General features: G+C 55.6%; 5 protein-coding genes across 5 annotated transcripts; 2 read left to right on the top strand and 3 right to left on the bottom strand.

The window, feature by feature from the left end:
* Nucleotides 1-2,048: 2,048 nt before the first annotated feature.
* MIND_00103900 (putative gegh 16 protein) lies at nt 2,049-3,894 on the bottom strand (the record flags this gene model as incomplete). Its single annotated transcript, XM_037357987.1, has 10 exons — nt 2,049-2,257; nt 2,309-2,438; nt 2,490-2,546; nt 2,598-2,756; nt 2,808-3,004; nt 3,063-3,071; nt 3,122-3,294; nt 3,356-3,602; nt 3,650-3,727; nt 3,780-3,894. The coding sequence occupies 10 exons, from the start codon at nt 3,892-3,894 to the stop codon at nt 2,049-2,051; spliced, it is 1,374 nt and encodes a 457-aa protein (XP_037225897.1).
* A 4,579-nt stretch (nt 3,895-8,473) lies between these two features.
* On the bottom strand, nt 8,474-9,885 carry MIND_00104000 (uncharacterized protein; the record flags this gene model as incomplete). Its single annotated transcript, XM_037357988.1, has 3 exons — nt 8,474-8,938; nt 9,021-9,489; nt 9,533-9,885. 3 exons carry the CDS (start codon nt 9,883-9,885, stop codon nt 8,474-8,476), a joined length of 1,287 nt encoding a protein of 428 aa, XP_037225898.1.
* Nucleotides 9,886-13,433: 3,548 nt separating this feature from the next.
* MIND_00104100 (uncharacterized protein) lies at nt 13,434-14,648 on the bottom strand (the record flags this gene model as incomplete). Its single annotated transcript, XM_037357989.1, has 6 exons — nt 13,434-13,656; nt 13,730-13,970; nt 14,022-14,131; nt 14,221-14,291; nt 14,350-14,406; nt 14,457-14,648. The coding sequence occupies 6 exons, from the start codon at nt 14,646-14,648 to the stop codon at nt 13,434-13,436; spliced, it is 894 nt and encodes a 297-aa protein (XP_037225899.1).
* A 1,653-nt stretch (nt 14,649-16,301) lies between these two features.
* On the top strand, nt 16,302-19,377 carry MIND_00104200 (DALR-2 domain-containing protein; the record flags this gene model as incomplete). Its single annotated transcript, XM_037357990.1, has 12 exons — nt 16,302-16,463; nt 16,515-16,603; nt 16,659-16,759; nt 16,788-17,083; nt 17,136-17,261; nt 17,312-17,612; nt 17,668-18,053; nt 18,122-18,250; nt 18,304-18,410; nt 18,466-18,727; nt 18,778-18,964; nt 19,019-19,377. The coding sequence occupies exons 1-12, from the start codon at nt 16,374-16,376 to the stop codon at nt 19,375-19,377; spliced, it is 2,433 nt and encodes an 810-aa protein (XP_037225900.1). The 5' UTR covers nt 16,302-16,373.
* Nucleotides 19,378-21,740: 2,363 nt separating this feature from the next.
* Nucleotides 21,741-25,318, top strand: MIND_00104300 (uncharacterized protein; the record flags this gene model as incomplete). The annotated part of the gene is made up of 7 exons (XM_037357991.1): nt 21,741-21,813; nt 21,854-22,586; nt 22,624-22,776; nt 22,824-23,784; nt 23,834-24,108; nt 24,156-25,248; nt 25,304-25,318. The coding sequence occupies 7 exons, from the start codon at nt 21,741-21,743 to the stop codon at nt 25,316-25,318; spliced, it is 3,303 nt and encodes a 1,100-aa protein (XP_037225901.1).
* Nucleotides 25,319-26,484: the final 1,166 nt, after the last annotated feature.

The following is a 26,484-nucleotide window of genomic DNA, read 5'->3' on the forward strand; positions in this document are numbered from 1 at the left end:
CAAGCGGACCCGATAGCCAGCGGGGAAGGGAAAGGGTCGAAGAAGAAAGGAAGGAAGGAAAGAGCTGAGAGTACCACGAGAAAAGAAAAGTGAGCTTTATACCATGACGCAGGGTGTCTGATATTCACCGTGCTGTTGACTGGGGGACCAAGAATCAAAACCAGAGCAATCTAGACACCGGATTGAAGATGTTCCACATTCCCGTTCAAGTTCTTGGCAATTGATGAAAATGGGTAAAGTTACGGCGCAAAGAAGACCTCATTGTCAAGGCATTAGAGTCGCTCAAGGAGCCAAGGAGAGCAAAATTCGACCGATTAGCTCCAGTCAAAGACCCACAGCGTCCCTTCCAATACAATTAATATCCAAAACTTGCATTTGTGATTGGTTTGTAAGAATCTTCGGGTGCGTCGTATGACTCCGTCAAGCAAAGGGAAGGAGAGTGTCGTTGTTTTGACGGTGGACCCGGATGTTAGTGTCTCTAAACAACGCAGAAGCGTTCATCGTTGGCAAGGGTCTGAGAGTGCCCAATAGCTGGATTCACTGATTACAATCCGTCGCCTGCGTTGACTACAGCGGGAACGCCCGAGTCCTGAATGTACCAAACTACGAGTCAAAGTTGATTGCAGAGAAGATGTGTCTGAGGTTCAAGCCCAGTTGTTTGGGAACACTTGTATGACAGAATAAGTGTACCGTCAGCACATCGTTACGCCAAGATGCGCTTGCGCATCCCGGGCCATGGTAGTTATCGAGACTTGCTGACAAGTTCAGGTTGAGAAAGCTCTAAATGTGACTTGATGTCTATCTTTGTATTCGACCCGAGGAATACGACGCAGGGAAAGACTCCAGGCTAAGCAAGCGGGAACGCGAGACCATCCGCCGCACCGACTATTGAAGTCCCTTCTAATTTTCCTGGAGCCATCGTATATTTTCGGACCCAGCGTGAAGATCTGCATCCAGACTCCCGCTTGAGATCAAGAGAGCCGCCAAGAGCCACTTCAAAGAGATGCGTTGGCGTCGGCTTCAGAGAAGGCCAAGGCAAGGTAGGCTGGCTTGCGCAGTCGAACTTGAAGAATGCGTGGGCCCATGCAGGCCCATGCCTCCGCCGATGAGTCATGATTGCGAGCAGCTCCAAAGAAGAGGCCGCGGTCTATTCTGCGATTCCTTCACAGGTTTACACTGTTTGGCTAGTTTCACTCGTGATACTTTTTTTCTGGCATGTAAAAAAAGTCAATCTTACTGTGCCAGGGTATGGAGTTGCTGCAGACTGCAGCTGGTTCGGTGCCGAAAAAGATCAACACTCGCACGCTCGGGGGTAACAGCTCTTGCGCATTATGAGACGTAAAAGATGTCCTTTTGACGCGAAGATTCGGTCGAAGCTGGTCGAAGCTGGTCGAAGGTTGAGTACACTAGTGTGCATTGGTGACGGTGACGTGTCACCCATCAAATATTTTTCGTACCTTCGAAGCCATGTTGTTTCTCCTTCGAAGTTCAAATTCTCGGCGCAAATTCAACATGTCAAAGTCGATGCTACTCTTAACTCTGTTACAAGAGAAGAGCTTCCGGGGCGGACTACTATGACCGGTGCCATCTTGCCAATGCCTCATCGATATCTTGCAAAACTAGAAAACTTGAATGTCGTTTCTTAGGCTCCATCATAGCCAACGCCAACATGGACGCACATACTGATAGCTCTAATGTTTTAGCACAAACACCTTTCAGATGGTGCTCTGGGAAGCGTTATCCCTCTCTGTGAAGCATCCATCAAGTTAATGCTCATGTGTCATGACTCATTTACTAGCCGTTCACCTCTGCAAGTGGTCCCAGCACTCCTGCGCCGAACACTACCAGCAAGACTGCGAGTAGCTCAGATAAACAGGGGTGGAGTTGCCAGAAAAAGCGTGTCGAGCAACCATAGTTGGAGAAACCATTCGGACATTGCGCATAAGAACAGCTACTACATTTATATCTATCCGAATGGGGCTTCTCCTTCAACACCCGATCCTCCTCCCGCTTTGAGCAAGAGCACAGCTCTATCAGGGTTGGGAGCCTCAGTTGTTCAAGCGGCTCTTCCCGAACTTTCTTCCTTTGCCCTTCCTCCCCGGTCTGCCAATGGGGCTGGCACTAGCGATAGCGACGGGGGCGCTGGCGACGGCGCCGACCGGGGCAGCGCTGTCCGCACCTGGGGCGAGCAATGCGGGATCTCCCGCGACTGTTGCGGTGCTTTTCGCGAAGTTGGTTGCGCGCGTGAGCGTGGCGACTATAGCGAAGGATGTGAATATAATGCGTATAATGAACGCGTTTCACGTACGGGGACCCAGGAGCGAGTCGACAACCGCGGTTTGCGGTTTGCCCACGCCCGCGTTGCCCTTGTTGACTGCGGTCAGCGTCCCGTCAAGGAGAGCATCGGCAGCGGCAGCATTAGCGGCATTTGTTTGGTCCTGGATGTTTGTCAGTGCTGCACCACACGACAGAGAGAGGAGTGGGCCAACCAAGGGCTGAGCATTCTGCGCAACAACATCCCCTCCGGACGAAAGAATCGTCAACGCCTGCATATCAAGTAGGTTGCGACAAATTGCGGATAAAGAACAATAACTAACCGTCTCGATCGCGTCGGTGACGGCCTTCTTCAAATCGACCGCCTGCTGAACAGTGAGCACCGCGTTCGGCGCGGTCGTCGAGTTTCCTCCGAGATCAGCGGCATCGTTCTGGCCGGCAAGCATATCGATGGGGATGTCGATGGCCGTCCCGGTTGCCGTCTAAGTACACAAATTGATCCGCTGATGAAGAAAATGACAGAAAAAACACACCTTGATCTCGTCAATGAGATCCACTGTCAGCTCTCCGCGCGCGGCAAGGTAGGTTAAATCGTCGACAACGCGCGCACGCAGGTGGTCTTCGACGACTGCGTCACGCGCCACGATGGAGGGATCGAAAAAGCGCGAAAAAACGCGAGGGCCTTTGGGCTTAGCACCGGCTTTCTGTGGGCCCTTAACCTGCGGACCAGCTGGAGCGGCAGCAGTTGTGCCTGCGGCGGGAATTGCTGGCGGCGCCAGTTGCGCTACCAGCAGGGTCTGAGGCCGTCAGTAAAATTCACGAGACTTCTGGAATAGGATGCACATACCTTGGGTAACAGCAATACATCCACCAAAGGGACCCGCGCCCTGCGCAAGCGACAGTGTGTTCCCTTTGCCGCCGTTGTTCAGGCGGATCAGACACGTCGCGCCGTCCTGGCCACCCGTGCATTTCGTGCCCGTGGGAATCTGGATAGCAAAGGGTACGTTTGCGGGACCGCCACTAAGGAAAACGGGGGTTAGCAACTTGGGTTGTAGATTCGCAGGTTGGTAAGAAGACTAACTGGAGGATACCGTTGGTCCCGGGCGCCTGGATGAGAACGGTCGCGGGGACCCAAGTCTTTCCGGTTGCGTCAGCGTTGACCATGGCTGTGAACGGCCCTCCGCCGTCCGCGTTAACTTGATGGATCTCGAGGCTGATGCTGCCGTTGGCGGCAAGCGAGGGAAGCGACCCGCCGCCCTCTGCGATCGCGGCATTAATGGCGGTCGGGATGTTGATGCTTCCGCCACCAAGCGTTGCGCCGCAGGGGTCTGTGCACGGTATCAGCAAAGGTGTTGTGTTTAGCTGATCGCATTACCATCTTTCATATTCTTGAGGACAGGCGTGTCAATCTGGAAGGGTTGTGGGTCCGTGCCGGTCCGGGGCGTGCCCTTGACTGCATCGTCATGAGTATTCTGGAGTCAGACCAAGGCGCGGATGATGCTGACCGACACCAAGACCCGACGTGATCACGCCGTTCGAGCCAAACACCTGCGTGACGACGGCATGGCCGTACGCCGAGGTGGCGGCCAGAAGCAGCGTAACAGTATTCGATGTCTTCATTGTAGAGATATTCTTCGACGGCGGAGAGTTGAAAGTGCAAAAATAAACAGGCTACCTGGCCTCAAAGAAAACTTGCGCGAAAAAAAGCGGACCCGATTGCCAGCGGGGAAGTTGAAGAAAGGGCGGAAGAAGAGGGCAGGAGCTGAGAGGGCTAGCCGCAATGAGGCGAGAATTTATAGCGAGGATGTTTGGTATTGGCAGTTCAAGGTTGCAGTGCCAGGTCTTCGTTGAGGTGTCAAGGCGAACCCGAGGCGTGACGTCCAGAGCGGGAAGCTAGCCAGCAACAGGCAACCGGAGTGAAGATGTACCGCTGGTATAAAGTTCCCGATGGGTGAGTTAGGGAGGAAGGGAGATTCGATGAGGCCGAGGACTCGAAGGAGCGCCAGAACAGTGAAAGCGTGTTCATTGAGGAAAAAAAATGTAGCTGCTGTGAGCAGCAAACCATGGTGTTCACGTCGATACCACTAGCAGCGTATGATGCCAATGACGCAGCTACGCCGGACGTTCCGCTCGGAATACCGAGGAAAAGGCCTCGTCGGTTTCATCTAGTGTGTGTGGTGCAGTCGCTACCCGCGCAGCTGTGGGTGCAAAGAAGCTGTCGTTGGCAGGCCAGCGGGCTCTGCTGCAGTGATTCGAATCCGTTGCCTGCGGTCTGAATAGAGCCACGGCGGGTTTGGCTACCATTTTCGTCAGCGTGAGCAGACGATCATGATTCGACCGCAACGTCGAATGCAAACCTTGGCGTGATCCCATCGCTAGTCCCAGGTCGATGACGCTGGCGGCGCTGGCGCTCTGATTCAGACTTGGAGTTGGGGAAGCTGATGTTACCCTAGGCGGCCCGCATCGACTTAGATTCGATAGCCGTAGCAACCAGCGGGAAGTTGCCAAACAAATATCGAAAAAAAAACAGTTGCCGTTTGCAATTGCTTGCCATGTGTCGTCTTGCTTCCTGCCGTCAGGACTCCGGGAAGGTGGGGTCCGTTTCGATGACGGACGGGCCCTTCGAGCAAGTTGAAGCCATTATACAAGCCATAGAGGTCAGCGCTTTGGAAGTGACTACTGGTGCGGTATCTTGGATCCGGCCCCGAGCCTACCTGCAAATTTCCATGAAGCCTTGCCAGGTTTCGGATGGACCAGAAGGAAGAAGTCCGTGGACGCTACGACTCGGACCCAGATGTTCGGAGCCCGCAGTCCAACGCGTTGTTGTGCCGATGGCGTACAATTCACAAGGTGCTCGGGAGTCACTGAGTGCGCAGTGCTGTCGGACTCGTCTGATTTGCTACAGAAGAAAGCGCACAGCCGGACGCAAGACCTGCATTCGGGAGCCATGGCGAGGGCCTGCACGGCCGGTTGCGGTCGTTGAAGTCGGCATGCAAGTGGCGTTTCCCATCACGTGATGTTGACCCAACTTTGACACTAACCATCTGCATCGTTTTCGCTGTTGCTTGCGGGCACAAGTGCTTACTCAGGCTCCCGACTCCGGGTTGACCAGCAAATCTTTTGAATGCGGAATTGGGCGTAGTTACTTCATCGACATAGCCAGGTAGCCCGCCGGCGCGCTGGCCCGGGTGCCGTCTGCATCCTCTGTGTTGGTTCGTGCCACCAGTGTTGGGAACCGGAAGAAACGTGGGCTCTGTAACTTCTGTTTCTGTTTCGATAGCTATAAGTCTTGCGGACAACAACCAGCTGGAATTCCCTCCACGCCACAGACTCAACTCTTGCCTATACCTCGTTGCACGTTGAGCAGGCTATGACGTCACCTCAAACCTGGGAGGGTCTCTGCCCACTTGCCACCCATTGAACTACAGGCCCTCAACATAAGCAGCCTGGCCGCTTTTCCCCGGTAGACTGGTCCTTGCTCTGGTCAGTGGATCACACGTGGCCGCGAGGCACCGGAAACTACACCGACGAGTTGATGTTCATTGCAAACGACCGAGAGAATATCTGCCGTCTCCCGGGTGCTCCTGGACGCGCAGATGACGCCGAGGCGCACGATCGCGTGGTCGGCACGTCCAACTCGAACCGCTTGAAGGCACGTGACGTGGGCCTGGTCAGGACATCGAGCAACGTATGGGGCGATGAAATTTGTGCCCCGCGGCCTGTTGATAATATCAGCAAGTACTGCAGTTGCAAGTACTAGTATATCTTCTGGCAGAACGACTGAACGATACATCGGCGACTCGGAGTGCTAATGACGAATCCTGTCGCGAGCCTGTCGTTGGAGGGTGCTGTCGCTACCAGCGGGCAACCAGTTGGTAAGTTGAGTACATGCTACTCCGACGGGCCGGCCCGGCCCACGGCCCGCCGGACGCCCAGCCGTGCGCACAATCTGCACAACAGCGCCGTGCGCGATCGCATCCGCGGGCCCAATCCTATCGCAGGATTTTCGCGCCTTTTTGTCTGCGCAAGTGCTCCCGCAGCTGCGGACTCAGTACCACCGGCGACCGGCGACCGGCGGCCGCGGACGTCGCCGGCGGGCCGGGCAGCGTTTCTCCTCCGGGTGGCAGGCCCCACAAGGGAGCGTCTGCGGCTATCTTGGCTTGGCGCAGCTGCGACTGTATAGGCGTACGTGTGCGCAACGTTAACAGAGACGGCGCGGAGTCTGAATTTTCCGCGCCTGACAGATCACAACCGTGACTCGGATGCAGATGCACACCCGGGTGGCGGACAGACTGCATCTTGCTGAGAACTCGCAGCGGGCTGGCTGCGCTGCGCACGATGTGGCGCCTCTAGATTCGGATAGAATCAGAATGAACTTGTGGGAGAACTCGCGGCCGTTATGGAATAGACAAAAACCGTGGCCGGGGCCAACTTCAACTTGGACAACGGACGCCCACACGACGCAGCTTCGCGATCGCTTCACCCAGAGCGGCGCTGCACGTCATTCACTCGGCTGCGCGGTTACCACTAGGGTTATCTCTGGCCCGGCGCTGCAGTTGCCAGCCCGCGAGTTGCACAGTGTTCCCTTCCCCACAACCGCATCGCGGTCCAGAGTGCCAGTACTAGTGGCCGCAGGCTTCCGGTGGCGCAACTCGAATACCCCAGCGGATTCCGAGCAGTCTCCCCAAAAGCAGTGAACCCGAGGAGAGGCGTATCGGTGGAGATACGCACTGGCAGCCGCGCCTGCAGCTCCGTCCCCCCTCCGAATCGCGATCGATGCGATCCCTCGAGAGCGCTTACCCGCTATCCGTATCCGTAGCGTGCAGCCACGGCTGTCGCACACGCATCGCAGCTAAACAAACACCGCGCGGAGTCTGAACATTTTCCTCATCGCCCGCGCCGCAGTCACACATCGATGACGTCACTGCCGGCAGCCGTCTCGGCGTCGCCGGGCGCTCGACGCTGGGGGCACGCACAAGCGGGGGCGGGCGCCGATGCGGATGCGGATGCGGTCCGGCACGCAATGGAGGCGCCTGGCGCACTAATCGAACATACCACAAAGCGCGATATAGGTAGTGCATATCGATTTGAACTCGGCATCGCCCAGCCCATGACGCCAGCCCAGTCCGCATGCGTCCGAGTTGGCGCCTTATCCAGCTGCGTGTGTTTGCGCGTGTACTATAGTTCCACGGTACGTACGAAGAAAAGAAGACAAAAACAACAGCAGTGCCAGAAGGTGTCAGCGTGGACGTGACGGTGGACGTGCATTCGCCGTGCCCCGTGCCCACCCACGGCTGTCGTGTGCCGGCCGCCAGTGCCGCAGTCGCGCGTTGCCAGCGACAGTCGACGGGTAGTGACAGACGGACTGTAGTAGCAAAAAACGAAAACAGAAACAGAAAACAAAAGACGCGCGGAGTCTGAATTCCTGCCACTGCCCCGGGCAGAGCGGCGACGGCGGCGGCGTCGTGCGGCGGCCCGGGGCCGACCACCGCGTCGACCAAGTCCCGTCCAGGGCTCTTCAACTCCCAGGCACCTCCGATGAGGTCACAAGTACCCCCCGGCACATCCATGTCCCAAATCGACAACTTGAAGGAAGTGTAAACAAGTCGTCGAGTCGAGATGAAATTGGGGTTGCAGCGTCCTGGACCCCGATATCCGCGGGCCCTGTCCCCGTCCCCGTCCCCAGGCGCACATACGCCCAGCCCAGCCACGAGTGGAGTGGAGTGGGAGCGCGCACTTGCACTTGCGACCGCGATTGGCAAATGCCACCAAGAGCCCTGCCCGCTGCGATCGCTCACAGCGCACTAGTCCGGCCCGGGCTTCCCATCGATCACCCCTATTCTCCTACACGATCGGACATCGCGTATGGCCCCTAGCCCCTATGCGTACCTGCACCCTGGACGGCGACCTCGGCACCCTGGACTAGTTGCTTCCACGGGGGTGCGCGTGCGCGCGGAAGCAAATTAGCCGCCCCTGACGCGAGCCGAGGTGTAAGTACAGTACAGTACAGGTATTGTGCGGCTCCTTCTGCCTGCTGGTTTATCTTACTTCTGTATGTATGTGTGTAGCCTTATGCAGCCTTGCATGTAAGAGAGAGATCGAGTAGAAACAGTAAAACAGAAAAAGGAGAGAAACCAATAACGATACGCCCGTGCGCCCAGCGACCATGCATATGTACTGTGTCCATTCGTTCGTTCGTCTAGATCAGCCCGACGGCTACGGGGACGCCGACGGGGACGCCGATTGTGACGCCCTCCATCATGCGGAGGGCGCTCTCGTCGTTGGGCTCGCGGCGCGTGGGCTGGATGCGCATGAGCGTCTTGAGCGGCGCGAGCGTCATCGTGGGACCGGGGCCGGGGGTAGGGCCGGGGCCGGGGGTGGGGCCGGGGCCCGGCGGCGCGCCGGGGGCATACGTAGCCGTGTGTTCGGGGGCGGTGGCCGCGCGGGGGCTGGAGAGCGCGCTGCCTGGCGCGGGCGCATAGTCGTAGTCGTACGCGGCGTCGAGGAGGAGCGGCCGGCGGGGCGAGCCGGAGCGGGACCGGCCGGAGACGGACGCGGAGCCGGAGGAGCGCGAGCGCGAGCGCGAGCGGGCGGAGCCCCCGGAGGACGCGGGCGAGTGCGGGTGCCGGGGGGCGTGGGCGTGGGCGTGGGGGAGGGGGAAGACCTCCCAGCGCGGGTCCGGCGCGAGCGCATACGGGTTCGGGTTGCTCGGGTTGCTACTCGGCGCGGGGTGGTACGGGTCGAACATGCGCACCGCGCTCCCGGCGCTGCTGTCGCTGCTGGACGCCGACGCCCGGCCGTGGTGATGGGCATGGCGATGGTGGTGATGGTGATGGTGAATGGGGCCCTGCATCGGGCGGGGGCGCGAGCATGTGGGCGCCGCCGCCGCCGCCGGGGACGGGGACGGGGAAGGGCGCGTAGACGCGGTGGACGGTGCCGGGGTGGGCGTGCGGGCCGGGGTGGGTGATGCCCTCGTCGCCGGGGGCGCGGCGCCGCCCGACGCGGGTGGTCGTGAACATACCGGCGGGCACGTGTTCGGACCCGACGCCGGGGATGTCGTCGACGGTGCCGAGCCGGTCGACCGCCGCCTGCGTAAAGTACGCCGTCAGATGCCACTTGCGCTTTCCCCTGGGCGTGTCGACGAAGACGGAGTAGGTCTGCTTGACGAGCTGCTCCCAGTCAGGCGGGGGTGTCGTAGCGCGAGCAGCAGCGGTGCTGTGGGGGTTAGTAAAAAATTTTTAAAAAAAAGAAAACACACCTCGGCTCTCCCGGTACAACATACTTCTCATAATAAAACAGAAACTCGTCACGGACACGGGACGCGCTCCAGCGCCTGCCCTCTGTGAAGCGCTCGATGCCGACGCCGGTGATGTCCGTCGTCTGCACGCGCTCCTCCCACGCATACACGCACCCGCTCCCCAGCGCGGCCCGCTCGTCCGCGTCCAGCCTCCGCGACACCATCGCCAGCCGCCCCGCCCGCACCGCATAGAATATCTTGTGCGCATCCGCCACAGACCGGATCCGCGTATTGGTCAGCGTCGGCTGCTGTCTTGAAGAGGAAGAAGACGCGGCAGGCGCTGGCGTCGACGGGCTCGTCGGCCACGAGTTCATCTCCTGGTGGTGGTGGTGGTGGTAGTAGAGAGCAAAGGGGGCAGACGGTGGTAAGGTAAGCGCTTAGAGTCATCTAACCTAGTCTAGCACGCCCTGCAAATCGGCCTCCCACACGCCAACCCAAACTCTAACACACTGATGATCGAATCTAGACCCGGTTGCATGCATGTGTTGATGCTCCCCTCCGCGGTCCTCTCCTCTGCAGCGTCCACCACACACCCGGCGCGCCACCCAAACACCGCCGACCGCCAACCGCCGACCGCCCACCCAAGGCACCCTTCCTTCCTCGTCAACCCAAATCTTTGAAATTCGCCAACCAAGACGCTGATCTGATGCGCGCGAATCTCGCCTCAGGTCCCGCGCAATCAGCCCAGCCCCCATCGATCGGGCCAAGGGAGGCAGCCGCAGCTGCTAAATGGGAGCAGTAGCGGGACGCAGGGCCGGAAAAGAAGGCGACGGCGCGGGCGAAAAAAGCTTACTTGCCAGCTACTTTCATTTGGCGTGGCAGCGGCGCTGGCTATCGGACGCGGCGCCGACGCCGACGACTGGGCTCTGTGGGCCACTGGGTCGCGCCTGCCTTTCCGGGCCGCCTCCCCTGCGATAGCCGCGTATATTTGGACTAGCACAGAGCCCTATCCCAAGTACCCGCCCACAATGGAAGCGCTGACACGCGTTATTTGACTCCACGCGAGGGGTTTCTCCGTGCCCGTGCGCCGTCTCCTCCAGCTTGTCTACGCGACATGTCCGCCGCGACTCGACCGGCTCTTGGCCGGCGCCTTCGAGAAGTCGAAGTCGAAGCGAAGCCGCGATCGAGCGAGATAACGAATTGCAAATTTTAGGTTTGACACCTGCCGCCGCGGAAGGGCGTGCGGGCGGCGGGCGTCGGGCTCAGGCTCAGGCTGGCGGGCTCACGGTGAGCTGTAGCTCCTAGGCGGCGCGGTGGCACCGCCGCGTCCAGTCCACAACTCACGGCCTTTTACCAGGCCGTGGGCAAGTGCTTTCCGCGACCCGCCGCCTGATGCGCCGCGCCACCGCATCTGATGCGCATGCGCTGATGCCGCCGCGGGACGTATGTAACCAGCGTCCGCCGGCCGGCCCGCGGTGTGGCGTGTGGCGTGGCACGCTGTCAGATGGATGCCAGTGATAAGCACGCACGGCCGGTGATGATCGGCCGGCGGCGGCCGCGGCGAGTGGCGCGCAGACGTGGTGGACGTGTCGTGGCTTTATCAGGGAGACAGGGACCCGCGGCAACGAATTGCATTCGTTGCGCGGGGACAACGCTAGCGAGTGGACAGGGCAGCGGGCACGATGGGCTTGTTCATTCATTGGTCTACTACAAGGGGAGGCGATCGCCGGCGGAGGAGTGGTGCACTAAGAAGTGATAATATCAGTCGATGCGCGGTGTGCTGGGCCTTGGGCCTTACTGCACGGCGTGCAGATTGGTTACAGACGTCCAGATTGCACACTTGGTATGTGTGCACACTGCACACACATCGGGACAGGATCGGCGCCAGTCCGACAGCCAGCTCCTGATAGCCTCCTTCCGTTCTGCAAGGCACGGCGACGACCTTGCCCAGCGGGAGGCACTGCTACAGCCCTGCCGCAGTTCTGAATGCCTTAATGAATGCTTACCCACCGCTGCAGCCCGGCGCGGACAGTGACGCCGGGGCAGGCATCGACAGCGGACTCGAGGCCAATCTGCCATCAGGACAGCCTTCCGCTGGGAGGTGCCCGGCCCGGATCGGCCCGCCGACGTGTCGTAGACGTGTCGATGCTGCCGCTGATGCCGCGGGTGGATCGGGAAACTGGGACGTGCGATAGGGTTCGTCGCGGGGTTCTCGGGCGGGCGCGTACTGACACGCACGCAGCAGGATCGGGAGCCTGCGCCGCTAGTGCGGAGGGAGCAACTTGAAGCCTGCACAGTTGGAATGCCCGGCATGCGATTGGCCCATGGCCACGGACGTGTAATGTCCATGCACACCGGGGCTATGGGCGTCGCCCCGGATCTGCGCTTGACACACACCCCGTCCCCGATCCCGCTCTCCCAGCGGAAGGCACTGCTACAGCTTTTCTTTGCACCTGCCTACTCTAGGTCGCCGCACTTACCGCCCGGGCGCCCGCGGGAATCGACAGGCCTGTCGTCCTCGCCATCAGAACAGCCTTCCGCTGGGACGGGCGCCAGCCTATGTAAGGCCAGCGCTCGCGATCGGGCGAATCGGCGATTACGGGCGCTCGCATCAATCGACCGGCGCATCTGATGCGCCGGCCGATCAGACGGGTGGCGTCCGTGGCCGCGGCGAGGCGGGCTATTTTCAGCGCGGCTGTTCGCGATCAGACGACGTTCGTTCGGGCGTTGGACGCAGACGACAGACCAGGCACTGGCAGCCGCGGGAGGGTGCGATGACGGTGGCGCAGGCCGCAGCGTGGGTCGATGAGCCGTGGATGACGTCGCCGCCGCCGCCAACTAGTTTGGCAGTGGGGAGAGACCGGCCGTTTGGAGACTGGTGTTTGCCTTCGTGCAGGCGCGAGCTTCTCCCGGGCAGCGACGGCCTCCAGCTGGCCACGGACGCGCCATGGCCAGTCGGCGTGCGCAGAGGGCGGCAAATATAGCGCTGCGATTAGCTACGATCGGGTGGCTGCGTCACCGGGAGATCGTCGGACAATCTTTCTTTGCATACCGTGACGCCGCCCAGCTCGACGCTGGCAGCTGAATGTAATCAGAGATGCAGAATGTTCGATGCCGCCTGTCTGCCCTGAGCAGCCAAGTCCAACACGCCAGCGGTAAGCGTAACACCGCGCGTGGCCATGGCCCCATTCCCGGTCAAGGCACACGCTCGCAGCGGCGATCGGCCTCAGCTTCAAGTTCGAGCCTGATTGATGGCTGGAACGAGTGGTGCCACAATCAGGTGATCGCGAGTTGCCAGTAGAACTTGAAACCACCAGTGTCTGAGTCAACCACAAACTTAAAGAAGGAATCGACTCGGAATTTCCAGATTGCTGCCAACTTAAGCTTGAAAATTAAAGCCATCAAAACTTTTTTTTGGAAATGTCCACAAGCATTTCAACAGTGGATAACCCTTCGTTCCCATCATGATCATGATCCAACTTGGAGTTCAACTACATCAAGAAATCAGTAGTTTTGTGGGTTTTCTTTGTGGAAAGCTAACTTTCTGGAAAAGGAAACTTATAAACCTTCCACATGAAGTACTAGCTACGAGCTGTGTGGAAGCCTGATTGGGAAATGCTGAGAACCGGACAGCCTGTACTGTATTCCCCTTGATCAATGCATTGCAATGAAGCCATCTCAGACGCACAAACAAAACATAGCAGCTCAAGGCAACATGAAGGAACTTGAGGAGCACCAGCACATGCCAGTCCAAAGCAGCTGCTTAGCAGCAAGCATTCCCTAGTATACATATAGCGGCGTACATACGACCGTTTTTTGGTCCTTGAAAGTTTGTGTTCCAATACACTCCAGTGATAAACATAGAAGTACAATCCATCCGTCGAAAGCAAAGGCGATAGCAAGAGGGGAAAGCGAAGCAGCGTCAGTGGAGGCCCGCGGAGAAGGACATGAGCGCCTTCTCGTCGAGCGGGTGGCGGCACGGCGGGGGGATGCTCTCGAGGAACTCGAGCGGGGGCAGGTCGGGCGAGAGGCCCCGACTGGGCGACGCGCGGGCCGAGCGCGCCGGCGAGCCCAGCGTCGAGACGGACGCCGGCCCGAGCGGGTAGCTTGGCGGGGAGGCGGAGGGCGGGGACGGCGAGCGGGAGCTAGACGAGCGTAGTGATGGGTAGAAGGTTGAGGGCGGGGGGCAGGGTCAGGCCAGTGGGCGGCGGCGGGTACGGGTACGGGTTTTGGGTGTAGATGACAGACGCCGGGTAGTAGGGGTTGGACGGGGCGTCATAGGCGGGCGGGGCGTATTGATGCGCATATGGGGGTGGTGGCGGGTGGGGCTGGGAGTGTTGCTGGCCCGGGCGTCGGCGCGCGCTTTTGTACATGCCTGGCGGAACACGGAGGCCGGCTAGTTGGGGGATGTCGTCAATCGTGCGAAGGTAGTCGACCGAGTCTTGTGTGAAGTAGGCGACTATGAGATGGGGTAAGTTTGGCATGAAGGTTATTGGGATAAACGGCGCACTTAAATGCCACTTTCTCCGCCCGTGGGGGGTCTCGACGAAGACAGAGTAGGTCTGCTTGATGAGGTTCTCGCGTAGCAGGGCATGGGTGGGTGGGTAGCCGGGAGGTGAGCTAGGACCGTGATTAGTTCCCGAATAACTTGAAGCAGCAGCAGAGATAGTGCGAATGAATGCGAGATGACTACGAATATGAATACGCACATAGACTCGGACTCGTAGCTGAGATCAATGTCGATTGGATCGGGCTCGCGTTCGTGGTAGAAGAGGAACTCCTAGTAGCGGTTAGCGTCGGAATCAGACACTAGCTATGCAGCAATAGCCACAACACACCTCGCGCACACGACTAGGGCCCCAGCGGATTGAGTCTGTCCAGCGCTCTATACCCAGCTATAGCCCGGGTCAGCCAGTGGAATTCGGGGGGAAAGGAAAGTACTAACGCCCATCGGCTCCGTATTCGGGCCGCCCCGCTCCTCCCACACGAAAACGCAGCCCGCTTGGATCGCACGGCGCTCGTCCGTGTCGAGGCGGCGGGTTATCATGGGAAGGAGACGCAGCGAAACGGCGTGGAAGATGACATGGGCGTCGGTGGGGGTGCGGACGCGTAAGCCAGTGCAGGTCGGGTGTTGCATGGGAGAGGCCTATAAGGCAGGGTAGAGCAACGTGACGTAGCGAGGGCTGAGCAGGCGAAGAGATGGGCAGAAGCAAGCGGGCCTTTTAACTGCCCACCAGCGACGGAAGCGGTCACGGGCAGGAACCTTAACTGGACGAAGCACCGACGCGACGTGATTACTTATATCCACATGTGAAGACCGTATTGCCGTAACTAGATGTCAACTGGTGATCTGTGATGAACAATCGGGCAGAAGGGTTAATCTTCCGTTAGATTTGTGCACCAAAATGAAAATTCGCACTCAAGAATAGATATAGATTGGTGTTCATTAGACGCCTGGTATGGATTTGGATAGGAGTGGATTGGGTTCAGGGTATCCAAGCGGCCCGGGCGGCTGCCAGGCGATGATTAGCTGCGCGCGAGCTGGTGCTCGAGGAAAGACATCTGTCACTCGCGATTTTTTCTTGCTTCGACGCGGAAATTCGGGCTGGATCTTATGTCCGCGATCGTCCATGGGGTTCGGTTTCACACTTTCTTTCGTGTTCGAGATGCCAGCGTCCGACTAGTTGTGACAAGCTCGCGAGGAAAGCGCACACGACGGCAGAAGGCACACACCGCTCGGGTCGGTTCGACAGATTTCAGCTTGTTGTTGCTTCCTTTCAATACAGCTCTGAATGCTGCCTGTCAGTTCAAATGCCCAAATAGTCTTTTCCGAATCTCCTATCGGCCCACAACTAACAGCAGTGGCACAGCAATGCGGTTGGGTTCGTTTCTCGGTTTGAGATCAGCATCGGGGATTCACAGTTCATCTGTTGGCTGGCTATTATCTATATCGTTATCGCACGGGGAAATCATGGCATCTGTCAAAAATGTATGCACCATAAAGGTCGCCGGTGGCTTTGTTGAATGGGACGTACGTGTAGCAAGGGGAGAGACGAGTGCATGAATGAGGAAGAAGGATAATCAAGTCCTCAACGGGGATCCTATGGAGTATTAGCATCTACAACTCATCAGCCTGTTGCGCGGGAAACTGGTGTTAGCGTTAGTGTTGCCTGTTTGCATGCACGCACTCATTCAGCACTAACGTTGATAGGTAGTTTGGCGACCATGCGTGTGGCCAGGAGTTCCGGAGGGGACGGCGAAGGGGTAGACAGTCAAGGCAATAGGTTAGATTGGGTTACAGCAGGTTAGGCCACCGTTTACGAATTCCTAGCATGTATGACTTTGCTAGAAAGCAAGCAAGATAGGTTGATTCCGCGTCCGATGTACACGCGGGGAGAGGGGGGCAGTTTGAGAGTGGCGAAGGTACTGTTAGCTTCCAATTCACGCAAATCACGGAGAGTTGGGAAAACGGAACAAAAGAGGACTTGGCAGGAATGGAGGAGAGCAGGTTCTCCCGATCGGCATCCAGAGTAGAAGCGCTTCTATTTGTTTTCGTTCGGTGAACTGGACATATTGGACTGTGGGTGGTCGGAAGAAGTTGTAGTGGCAACAATGGGAAGCAATGATGTTGACCCAGGTTGATCCACTAGCGGGTGCGAGACTGTGGCAGGTGCGAACAAGGGATAGCATCGTTCGGAGGCGCCGAGTTCTGTTCGTGGATGATGATGCAAACAGTCCAACGGAGAAAAGACCCGCATCCACGTGACCTAAATTTTTGATTTGGATGCTCACGCTGCTGACTCGATCGAATGTAACTCGCCTTCGTCCACCAGCAGCGTACTCAACATCGATACACCGAAGGATGGCTGTACAACAACCTTCATGGACGCTCCCCCAACGCAGCCGGGAGGAGCCTGTCTTGCGAGTGTATAACTCACTCACAAAGTCCAAAGTAGGCTTCAAAGATTGAAACGCCAGTTAATGATAACAAGATGCACTGCAGAATGAGTTTGTGCCCAGCGACGGCAAGCGGGTGAAGTGGTATAACTGCGGGCCGACAGTCTATGACGCATCGCATATGGGGCATGCCAGGTCTTTCCTGCAATAATTTTTCCTTGGATGGACAATCGCCTCAACATCGCAATAGGAACTATGTCAGCCAGGACATCTTGCGGCGGATAATGACCGACTACTTTGGGTACGACGTCCACTTCGTGATGAACATTACCGATATCGACGACAAGGCGCGTTTTCTTCGGTTTTTTTCCACTTCTAGCTGAGCCTTCTCGAAAGATCATTAAACGCGCACGTCAAAACCACCTCCTCGACAAGTTCCGCGAGGAAACCACCGCCGTATCACCAGAGCTAGTCACCCGCGTTCATGCTGCCTGGAGAGTACATGTGCAGACCCAGCTAAAAAAGGGGCTGCCGGCCGATTTGGCGTCAGAGATTGGGAAGGAGGAAGAAACCGACGCGTTCTGGACGCGTTTGGCTGAGCTAGTCAAAGATAAAGAGTGGAAGCAGGAGTGCCTAAGGAGGGATGAAAAGTTTGATATGCATTTCTCCTCTGCGGTATGTGATCCACGCTAGAGTTTTTCTCTAACAGCTGACTGTGTTTGGTTAGAGCCAAACGCTCGCGGCCCTGGAGGCCGCCCGTGGTCAAATAAGCAATGGTAATACCTCTCAGGAGGCAGCACACAAGCTCATCGCCGACTCGAGCGACATTATGTCGCAAGCACTCGATGATCAGGTGGGGCCGAGTTCATAAAACCATATCCACCACTTATTTTGTTTGGCTAGTACAAGTCAGCCGTCACAGATCCTGCTATCTCTCGTAGTCTGGCGGCATATTGGGAGGGAAAATTCTTCGAGGACATGAAGCGGCTCCGGGTTCGCGATCCAGACACGGTAACGAGGGTGACAGAATACGTCCCCGAAATCGTCGCATTCGTGGAGGGAATCGTGAAGAACGGATACGGCTACGAGTCTGAAGGCAGTGTCTATTTCGACACGGAGGCCTTTGATACCAGTCCAAGGCATGATTACGCCAAATTGGAGCCGTGGAGCAAGGGAAACAGAGAGTTACTAGAAGACGGTGAAGGTTTGGCCCTTGTAACCTCGCCCCAAACCAATAAAGTAACGACATGTTTTGTTAGGTGCTTTAACTCAACGAGCCAGCCGTAGACAATCGGATTTCGCGCTATGGAAAGCTTCAAGACCCGGTGAACCGGCTTGGCCGTCTCCGTGGGGACCCGGGCGACCCGGTTGGCATATTGAGTGCTCAGTGATGGCCAGTGCGATTTTGGGCGACAATATGGATATACATTCTGGCGGCGTTGACCTCGCTTTCCCCCATCACGATAATGAAATGGCGCAGTCTGAGGTATTTCATCAATTTGTTGATTTCCCGCTGTTCCTGACTTGGGCGCAAAAGGCCTATCACGAATGCGGCGCTTGGGTCAACTATTTCTTACACACGGGCCATCTCCACATCGAGGGGCTCAAGATGAGCAAATCATTAAAGAACTTCATCACCATTGATGTACGCTACCGTCTCCTTCTCCCGTTCCCGTCGAACGTTGTCTATCTGTCCTAACACAAGACGACCAGGAAATTCTCCAAAAGTACACAGCTCGACAGTTACGCCTCGCGTTCCTGACCCAGCTCTGGAATGTCAAGGTTGACTTCACGCATTCTGTAATGACGGGTGAGATCCGCGGGCTGGAAACGACAATTAATGTAAGATAGTCAAGGTTTTTCTCCTTCTCGTTAATTCTCATGATGATACGCAGAACTTTTTTACAAATGTTACCGCTCTCGTTAGCCAGGCGCGGGCTGATGCCACGACATCTGACGGCTACCACCACTACGAGGCGCCAGAACGGGAACTCCGCACTGTGTCAGTACTCGTTTCCGTTTCCCTCGAAGTCGGATTGTTAACGTTTAGTTTACAGGCTTTACGATAGCCAATACGCATTCCGTGTCGCACTCTGCGACTCGTTTAATACTCCCGCCGCCATCGGTGTACTGAAAGACCTGATATCGCGGACGAATGTGTACATAACAGGCCGCGGTAAGGTTGTGAATGTCCAGTTGCTTGAGAATGTGGCAGCGTGGATAGGGCAGATGCTCCGGATGTTCGGATTGGGCGCTGGTTCTGAAGTTGAGCTTGGTTGGGGTGTAGACGATGCCTCGGTAGCCGGAGCAGGTGTCAACGTATGTCTTGTTATCTCTGACTCCTTTCAAATGGCTAACTTGCTTTCTAGAGAGAAGAAGTGCTGATGCCCTATGCCAGGGCATTGTCGAATTTCCGCGATGGAGTGCGGAGACTCGCGATGGCCAAAGGGGAGGGTAACAGCAGTAGCACTGCTTTGCAAGACATCCTCGCGCTGTGTGATCGCCTCCGCGACGTTGACCTGGTGCCACTTGGTGTGGCGCTGGATGATGGGGACGGTACGTGCTTCGCTGTCCTTCTTCTTCCGTGTTCGTGAGACTAACGTGCTTCAGATGGAAAGGCTCTTGTCAAGCTTGTTCCACCAGCGGAGCTGATACGTGCACGAGATGAGAAGAGGTTGCAGGCTGAAGCCAAGGCTGCGAAAAAAGCCGAGGCACAGGCTGTAGAACGTGCGAGACGGGCGGCAAAGTTGGAGAAGGGCAAAGTTGCACCGCGAGATCTGTTCAAGCCGCCGAACGTGCCGGAGGGAACGTATGGCTCATGGAGCGATGAGGGGGTGCCCTTGACGGACGGGGAGGGCAAGGAACTCAGTAAAAACCAGGTGAAGAAGGTCACGAAAGAGAGGGCGGTTCAGGAGAAGTTACATGACGAATGGCTCGTCTGGCAGAAAGAGCAAGAGAATGCAGGTTAAGTTATTGTTATGTTAGTTACAACAAGTTCGTGGCTTCATACAAGGTTGTGGATCTAAATATTGGGCTTTAAATGAATCTAAGCTTGTATCCTCTCTTTGAAGCAGTACAAAAAAACTGACATGAATTCTTGAGTCAGATGGCTTATAAACCCATCATTTTTGGCGCGAAGTAGCGTTTGGGGATGTACTCATGGCGACAGATATGATGAACCAGGTCCCGTCTTCATGTAGATTTAGTTTTGCGGGTCATCGAGAAATATAATATTTCTATCGTGGCTTGGCAGTGTGATCATGCTAATAGCCATTGCAGTTCTATATCTGCATTCCTTGAACTAGCTCACGTTGTTAAGCTCGCAGTCCATTTGCACTGGCTGCGGAGCGAGTTAAGTATTTGCCAGTGTCATGAAGCTGTTTGTGCTCATCTGTTGGACTATCGGAGAAGAAACGACCGCAGCCGAAATCAACAACTTACCAAATTGAAACAAAGACTTCGACGCACAGAGGTATTTCGGGACATTGCGCTTACTCGATGAGAGTGGTCATAAGATTGGATCTGAGTCGTTTGCGGTGTGACCATGGCTTCAATGCCGCTATGGTTTTATCTGTGCCAGTGCATCCTAGCACGCGGACTCGCACGCGGAGGTCTTCAAGACAAAGTTTCAGTGGCTACTTAGCGAATCAGCATCTGAGTCGGATGTGTCCAACTAAATGGGGGTCGACGGAGTCCGAGCCACGCATGCAACCTGAGCTTTTAATAGGTGACATGAAGCATGAAGAATTTATGCCGAAGGCTAGCGTTATCGACATCGAAGGCAGATGACCCTTGCGTTTGCTAGCTCGCCAAACACCGTCTCATCGCAATCTTTCCGCAAACAGCGCTGGACGGGGATTCCGGATCCATCAGGGTTCGCAGCAAGCACCATTCTCAGTTACACTAGACGATTGCATTCGGCTCCAAAACTGAGGCGCCAGCAATCATTGGACAGGTCTAAAGAACGCAAAATCGTTGCCGCTGCGTCGAATAATGACGTATCTGCGGATGGAAGCTACCTGATTATGCATGGAATCCCCATATCGGAGCGAAATTTGACTTGGAGAAACTAATCCCGGCCCGGCAGACCGACGGCGCTCGCGGCCGGGACGAGGGTGGAGACAATAATGTTGGTATAAATGAATCTAGCACTGGCATATTTTGAGTCACCTCTGCCAGTGGATTGCTCAGGATCTCACCTAAGGGAACTTTTTACATACTTCGTTGAAGGGAAAGGATCCACACCCGCTCTCATCATGATAATCGAGCTCTGAGTCGACGAACGCAAGTCAGCCTGTTGACTCGGACTTCCTCGAGCGGGCTGCGCAAGGGGCGAGATCGATGTCCTGGAGCTTCTCTGACTTCTTCACTTGAAGTTGATTCTGGTGAGATTGTCCATATATTCTTGTCTTGTCTTGTCTTGTCCATGATCGGGAGCGTGTTTATGCAAGTGCGAGGCCGCCGATGTTTGTATTCCAGAAAGCCCTTGGGCATAGCATTGCCCAAGGTAAACGAAAATGGACAGAAACCAATCAAATTTTCTGGTCGGAGCACTAGCAGCGCCTTGTCGTCAATATGAAGTGGGTTCTTGGGTTGCTTGGAAAGGAAATTTTGACACAGCAGTCGAGGGGCGAATGCACAAATCAGAGTATTGTCGTCAGAAAACGTATGTCGCTGATGAAAAGTTGGCATTCGATATAAACACTGACAACTTGCTGCCTAACAAGAGGTTGAGACTCGAGGTAGACAAGTGAGTCCACGAGCAGGATGTTCTGACTCCGGAAACCAGGCTCCTTTCTATTCCTGGACCGTTCATGTCAGTGGCAATTGGAGTTGACGGACATGTAGCTATACCAGTGCATAGCCTAAACCATCCGGACTTTTCAGATAAAGACGGCATCCAAGTTTTCTGTGATAGGATTGTTTTCGGACTCATTCGTTGGGTGTAGTGAGCTCTCTCAAATCGAATGGTATTAGTATTGGTGAGGTGACTAGACACGATGCCCGACAGCTTGAGCACCTGTTAAATCTGAGTTTTAGAATACAAATAAAATAAGAGCCTTATCCTAGAGAAGACTGAAGAATCAAGACCGAGTTGATACTGGACTAGACGCGACCTGACAAAATGTTTGGGAAAAACAACCAGTGGCGTGACCGTGACTTGGCGACTTTTCACACGGAACTCCACCACTCACCAACACTGCGACTCTCGGAAGCAGCCTAATGCACCGCACGGATGGCTACACCCTCCGCAGTACTTGACCGGTACGCAGCAAAAAAATTGCTATTGCCATCAATCTCACACTTAGCTGAAGCGAGGCACGAGGTCTTCATGCCTCGCTCAAAGACGCCTTGTCGCGCGATGTTTGGAGTAACTATCGGGAAGCGGATTTCCAACGGAAAAAGTGAGTGGTCGCTGCCCCCTACTCACCTTACAATACTGAGATGTTTACAGTCTGCGACGTCGTTATCTACACCTTCTCCTCGTTTATCCGAGCTCAAAAGAGGCCAAAGATGCGGGGACCCATTTGTGGATGCAAACATCATATTCATTCATTGCGCTCTACAAAAGCAGACTAACTCGCATCACCAATAACAATCCAGTCGAAGGACGCAAACTGAATCAGCGCTTTCGGCAATTTCTTGCCGAAGAAGAGCGGTTTTGGCAAGCACTTGTTCTACGCGTACAGAGGACACATAACATAGCACTCCCGACCTCGGTTGCCCTTCCACCCGAGCTTTCTGGCGTTGGTATCGACGAAGAAGCTGTGGTTGGAGACTCGCATTCACCAGAGCGAGGGCGGAACAATGACTTCGGCTTTCCCGTGGTCTCTGACCCGTCACCCGTGTCGCAATCGACTGCAGCGAGCATTCTCAGCAAAGCCCTGATATGTCTCGGTGACATTGCCCGTTACCGCGAACAATATCGACCACCACCGAAAATCCCACCCCACGTTCCAGAGCCCAGACGCAAATTATACGAGCATAAACCCAACTATGGAAGGGCGAGGATGATGTATCTCGCCGCGCAAGCCCTTTTGCCCAGCAGAGGGAAATGCTGCCCATCAGCTCGCTATTTTGGCAGGCTACGAAGGAGACACGCTGGCGAGTGTGACGTGGTATCTTCGGGCGCTTTGTGTCCCGGCACCGTTCGATACTGCTGGCGAAAATCTTGCGGGTGTGTTGACGAAGGCATTATCCAATTCGCAAGCAAGGGGCACAATTGAAGGCATCTGTGCTATTTTCGAAGATCGGGGCCGGTTAGCTGAACGCGAACGAGAAGAGGAAGCGGAACCGGTCAGGGTCAGAGTCGAGAAGTTTAAGAGGGACTTGGTGTTGCTCCATGCAGTCTGGAGGGAAGGCGACAGGTCGGTCTTTCTTCTGATCTACTTGGCATAATCAAATCCGTTTATAGTCCTGAGACAACCCAGTTGGCTCTTTCCAAACACGCTGCACGCGTCTTTTCGTCTCTCATTTCCGCGCGAGCACTTCCCGAGGAGATGATTGTCCGTGTTGGAATAGTAGCGCAGGGTACATTATGGGCTAGCAGCCATTTACCACCGGCACCGCCTAAGTCTGAAGGGGAAGAAACCGAAGATCAAAGCAAGGGAAAAGAAAGGGATCGGAAACGCCGCTCGAAACCCAAACCAACAATCATACCACCCGCTCCTGCTTCTGCCGAACAGCAACAACAGCTCCTTGCTCATATTTTGCGCCTTCATACGACCCTTCTTGAGGTCGGAATTCGCCAACTCGATGAAGTCGATGTCTACATCGGGGCTCCTGTTGCTACAGCCGTACCAATCCCGCTTCCCCACGTTGCTGGTGGGCGGAGCCGCAGAACGCGACCAGGTCGGAACCATCCAAATCCGCCACCCCAACGGGTAATCCCAAGAGAGGATGCCCAGTCGAAACAGCCGAAGAAGACTGAGTTGGCGGAGAGGATAACAGCGGTTTTCAGAAGAACATTACCGGCGTTGCGGGTTGGTAGCAAGTGGATTATGGCGAACTGGGACTTGGTCACGGTCGAGGGAGAACGAAATCAGGAACTTGTGGCGTTTTGGGCCATATACGCCAAGTTTATGCGACTGCTAGCAAAAACCTTTCCAGAGGAGGAGCTGCCACCTTTGACCCGTTCGGTTGGCCCAGATGATCAGCCACAAGTTGCTGCGGAGCTGGAGTTGGAGGAGGACTTGGACATGAGAGGGTGGCTGCCGTTGCGTGGGCTAATGGGCGGTCCAATTGTTGAGGGTGGAGAAGAGACCCCACTCGAGCGGGAGAATGCCATCTGGCTCAACGAAGGAGTGCCCAATGTTGAGCAACTAATGCGGATACGGGATTTGCTGACCGACGGCAGAAAAATGGCGGGAAAACAGGTGTGTGGCTTTTTTCCCCTTGTGTGTTCTTTTCGTTGAACATCCACAGGATTCTCCATTGGCGATGTATGGCGATAAATTTGTCCTTAAAGGTGTCGAAGCAGAGAAGCCACTGCCTGCGCGATTGGCACCAAATCTTGCCTCGATTCGGGACTCGAGTTTGGCCCTGCGCGATGCCCGCGAAATGGAAGAAGATGCGATGACGGAGCAAACCTCTCGCACTGCTGATGATCTTATTCACGATGCATTTTCATTCTTGAACACGGACGGGGATGAAAACAACGCACAAGATAGCGATGAAGACGAGATCGTCTGGGATCCCCGGTACGTTCTCCAGGTATACTACGACTGATCTAATTCATGCCCCACAGTGGTACTACAGCTCCAATCTCTCCACCATCACCTCTTCTTGTTCCCCAAACCGCTCAAACAAGCCCGAAAACACCTGTTCGCCCAGCGCCGATGTCGCCTTCAAGTTCAAGAGAAACTGTCCCAGGAATCTCTTCGATTCCACCGTCTGTTGGGGTCATCGGTGCACCCCCCACATCTTCGTTTCTTGCACCCAAACCACCTTCTCCACCAATCACTGCCTCCGCGCCGGTCAGTCCCGGCATGCAAGTTCCAGGAACAACCGCCCTCGATTTGCTCAATAATGTGCTTTCCAAGGCCAAACTTGCGACAAAGCCTCAGATTTCCATTCCGCCAAGTCTTGCTCCTCCAGGCCCAATGAGTGGTGATGCGTTATGGTCCCCTGCTCAGCAACATGTGCAATCGATTTGGTCGGCGGCAAGAGATGAGCCTGGGTTGATGATATTTTCTGGTGGAGGGTCGTCGGTACCTGCAGGATTTTCGGCAACTACACTGCCAACTCAGGCATATCAGCAACATCGACAACAGCAGCATCAGCGATTTGCGTCCCAGGAAACATTTGGAGGATCCCAATCGACTATCTGGTCGTCCCAGGAATCACAACTATATCAACATGTCCCCGTGGGCCCTATCCAGCCCTATTCCCCCGCCCCCCGCCTTTGGACAACTCCCATCCGTTCAAGCCAATGCAAGTCCTTTGGCCCAGCATCAGCGTACCGTTTCGAGCTCGATGACTGCAGCGCAATTGTTTGGTGGTGGTTATGGTTCGCTACCCTTGCCTTTATCGCTGGGTGGGGGTGGATCGCCTCTGCAAACGCACTCTACGATCCGCGCACGCGACCCGTTCACCAATGTCGGTGGCCACGGCCATGGACTATTCTACTCGTCGTCGTCCCAAAATGTGCATCCGGGGTAGCAGTAATTTGCCATCCGGACAGCGCCCTTTTCTGGCTTGCATTCACTGTGTGTTGCCACATCTGCCGAGTCTTTCTCTCGCAATCACCTGCCACAAAAACTAGAAGAAATGGCTGGCGCGTGCTGTTTTCGCCACTCGGCACCGCAGCATTTGTTCTGGGTTTTCCGGATACAGAGCTAGTTAGCCCCTTCTAGCTCGTTCGATATACGGGTGTTAATGACACATCGCTATCAGGAGGACTGTGAATGAACTTCCTGGCCGCAAGCCTTTCTTTCCTTCTTCGTAAATGTATAAAATATCGGGGTGGTCCTTTGTCTTTACTTGTCTGCGTTTGATTCTTTCCCTCGCGATCGTCTAGTCTATAGTCCACAGGATCGGAAGGTGTATGCAGACTTGGAGCTGCCATGTCCAACGGATTTTCTCTTGTTGTCGTTTCTCTGCATACTCAAGGCAAAACAAACGATAAACATATGTAGACAGCCTTTTAGCTATCGGGCCACCATGTCTTTGTGTAGTTAGTAGTAGTGTTGCCGCGGTGCGAGTTGAGCCGATGCGGTGCGTCCCACTCGTTTCACCTCGATCCGACGAGTTGGCACGAGTTACGCACCGGCTCACATCGGTGTCAATCGAGTTGACAGCTGTTTGCACGTGCGCAAACAGAGAGTATTCGATTGGAGTAGTACGATGGTACAAAGGGCCAAAATTTGACTGAAAGTTGCCTTGGCTTTGCCTTCAGACATTAATTGTGCAAAAATCTTGGGCAGCATTCAATAAGAGCTGGTATGTAGAAGACTTTGATCGCTGTGATATGATCACCACCATCATGGACAAATGCCGAATGTTCGGCATTTGACATGTTGTCACAGTGTTGTGTGGTCCTTGCAGACATCAGCGTAACATCAGACGTGCTGGCGTAGACCGCCTTAGACCGGTCACACCGCGGTGCACCACTCGGCTTGACTGAGTCCGAGTTGACCAACTCGTTTGTCGATCCGAGTGGTTTGGCGGTCCAACATCGCACCGACGGCAACACTAGTTAGTAGTTCGTGGATCAATTGATGAGGGAAAAATCAATGCGCTTTTGCATTTTCACAGTGCACTGCTTTGACGGCCTTGACTCTCACCATATCGTGATGGAGCCTATCGCGATGACCACAACCCTTATAACCTTTGCTAGCTTTGTGAAAGAGCTTGTTGAGATTGGACATGATATTGCCACATCAATTGAGCAGGCAAGTATCCTCCTTGGATGTCTCATATCAATATGCAGTATTAATGCTATCATACCTAATAGGTCAAAGAGAATAAAAGGCAAATTCAAGTTGTGGCCAATGACATTCTGTGCACCCTCACCAATCTTGAAGCATTGACTCAAGCAAGGCCTGAGATCCATACACCTGCTTTATTCAATGCAC

Source organism: Mycena indigotica (assembly GCF_014461135.1).
Source record: "Mycena indigotica strain 171206Taipei chromosome Unknown Mind.scaff0001, whole genome shotgun sequence".
Lineage (NCBI taxonomy): Eukaryota > Fungi > Basidiomycota > Agaricomycetes > Agaricales > Mycenaceae > Mycena > Mycena indigotica.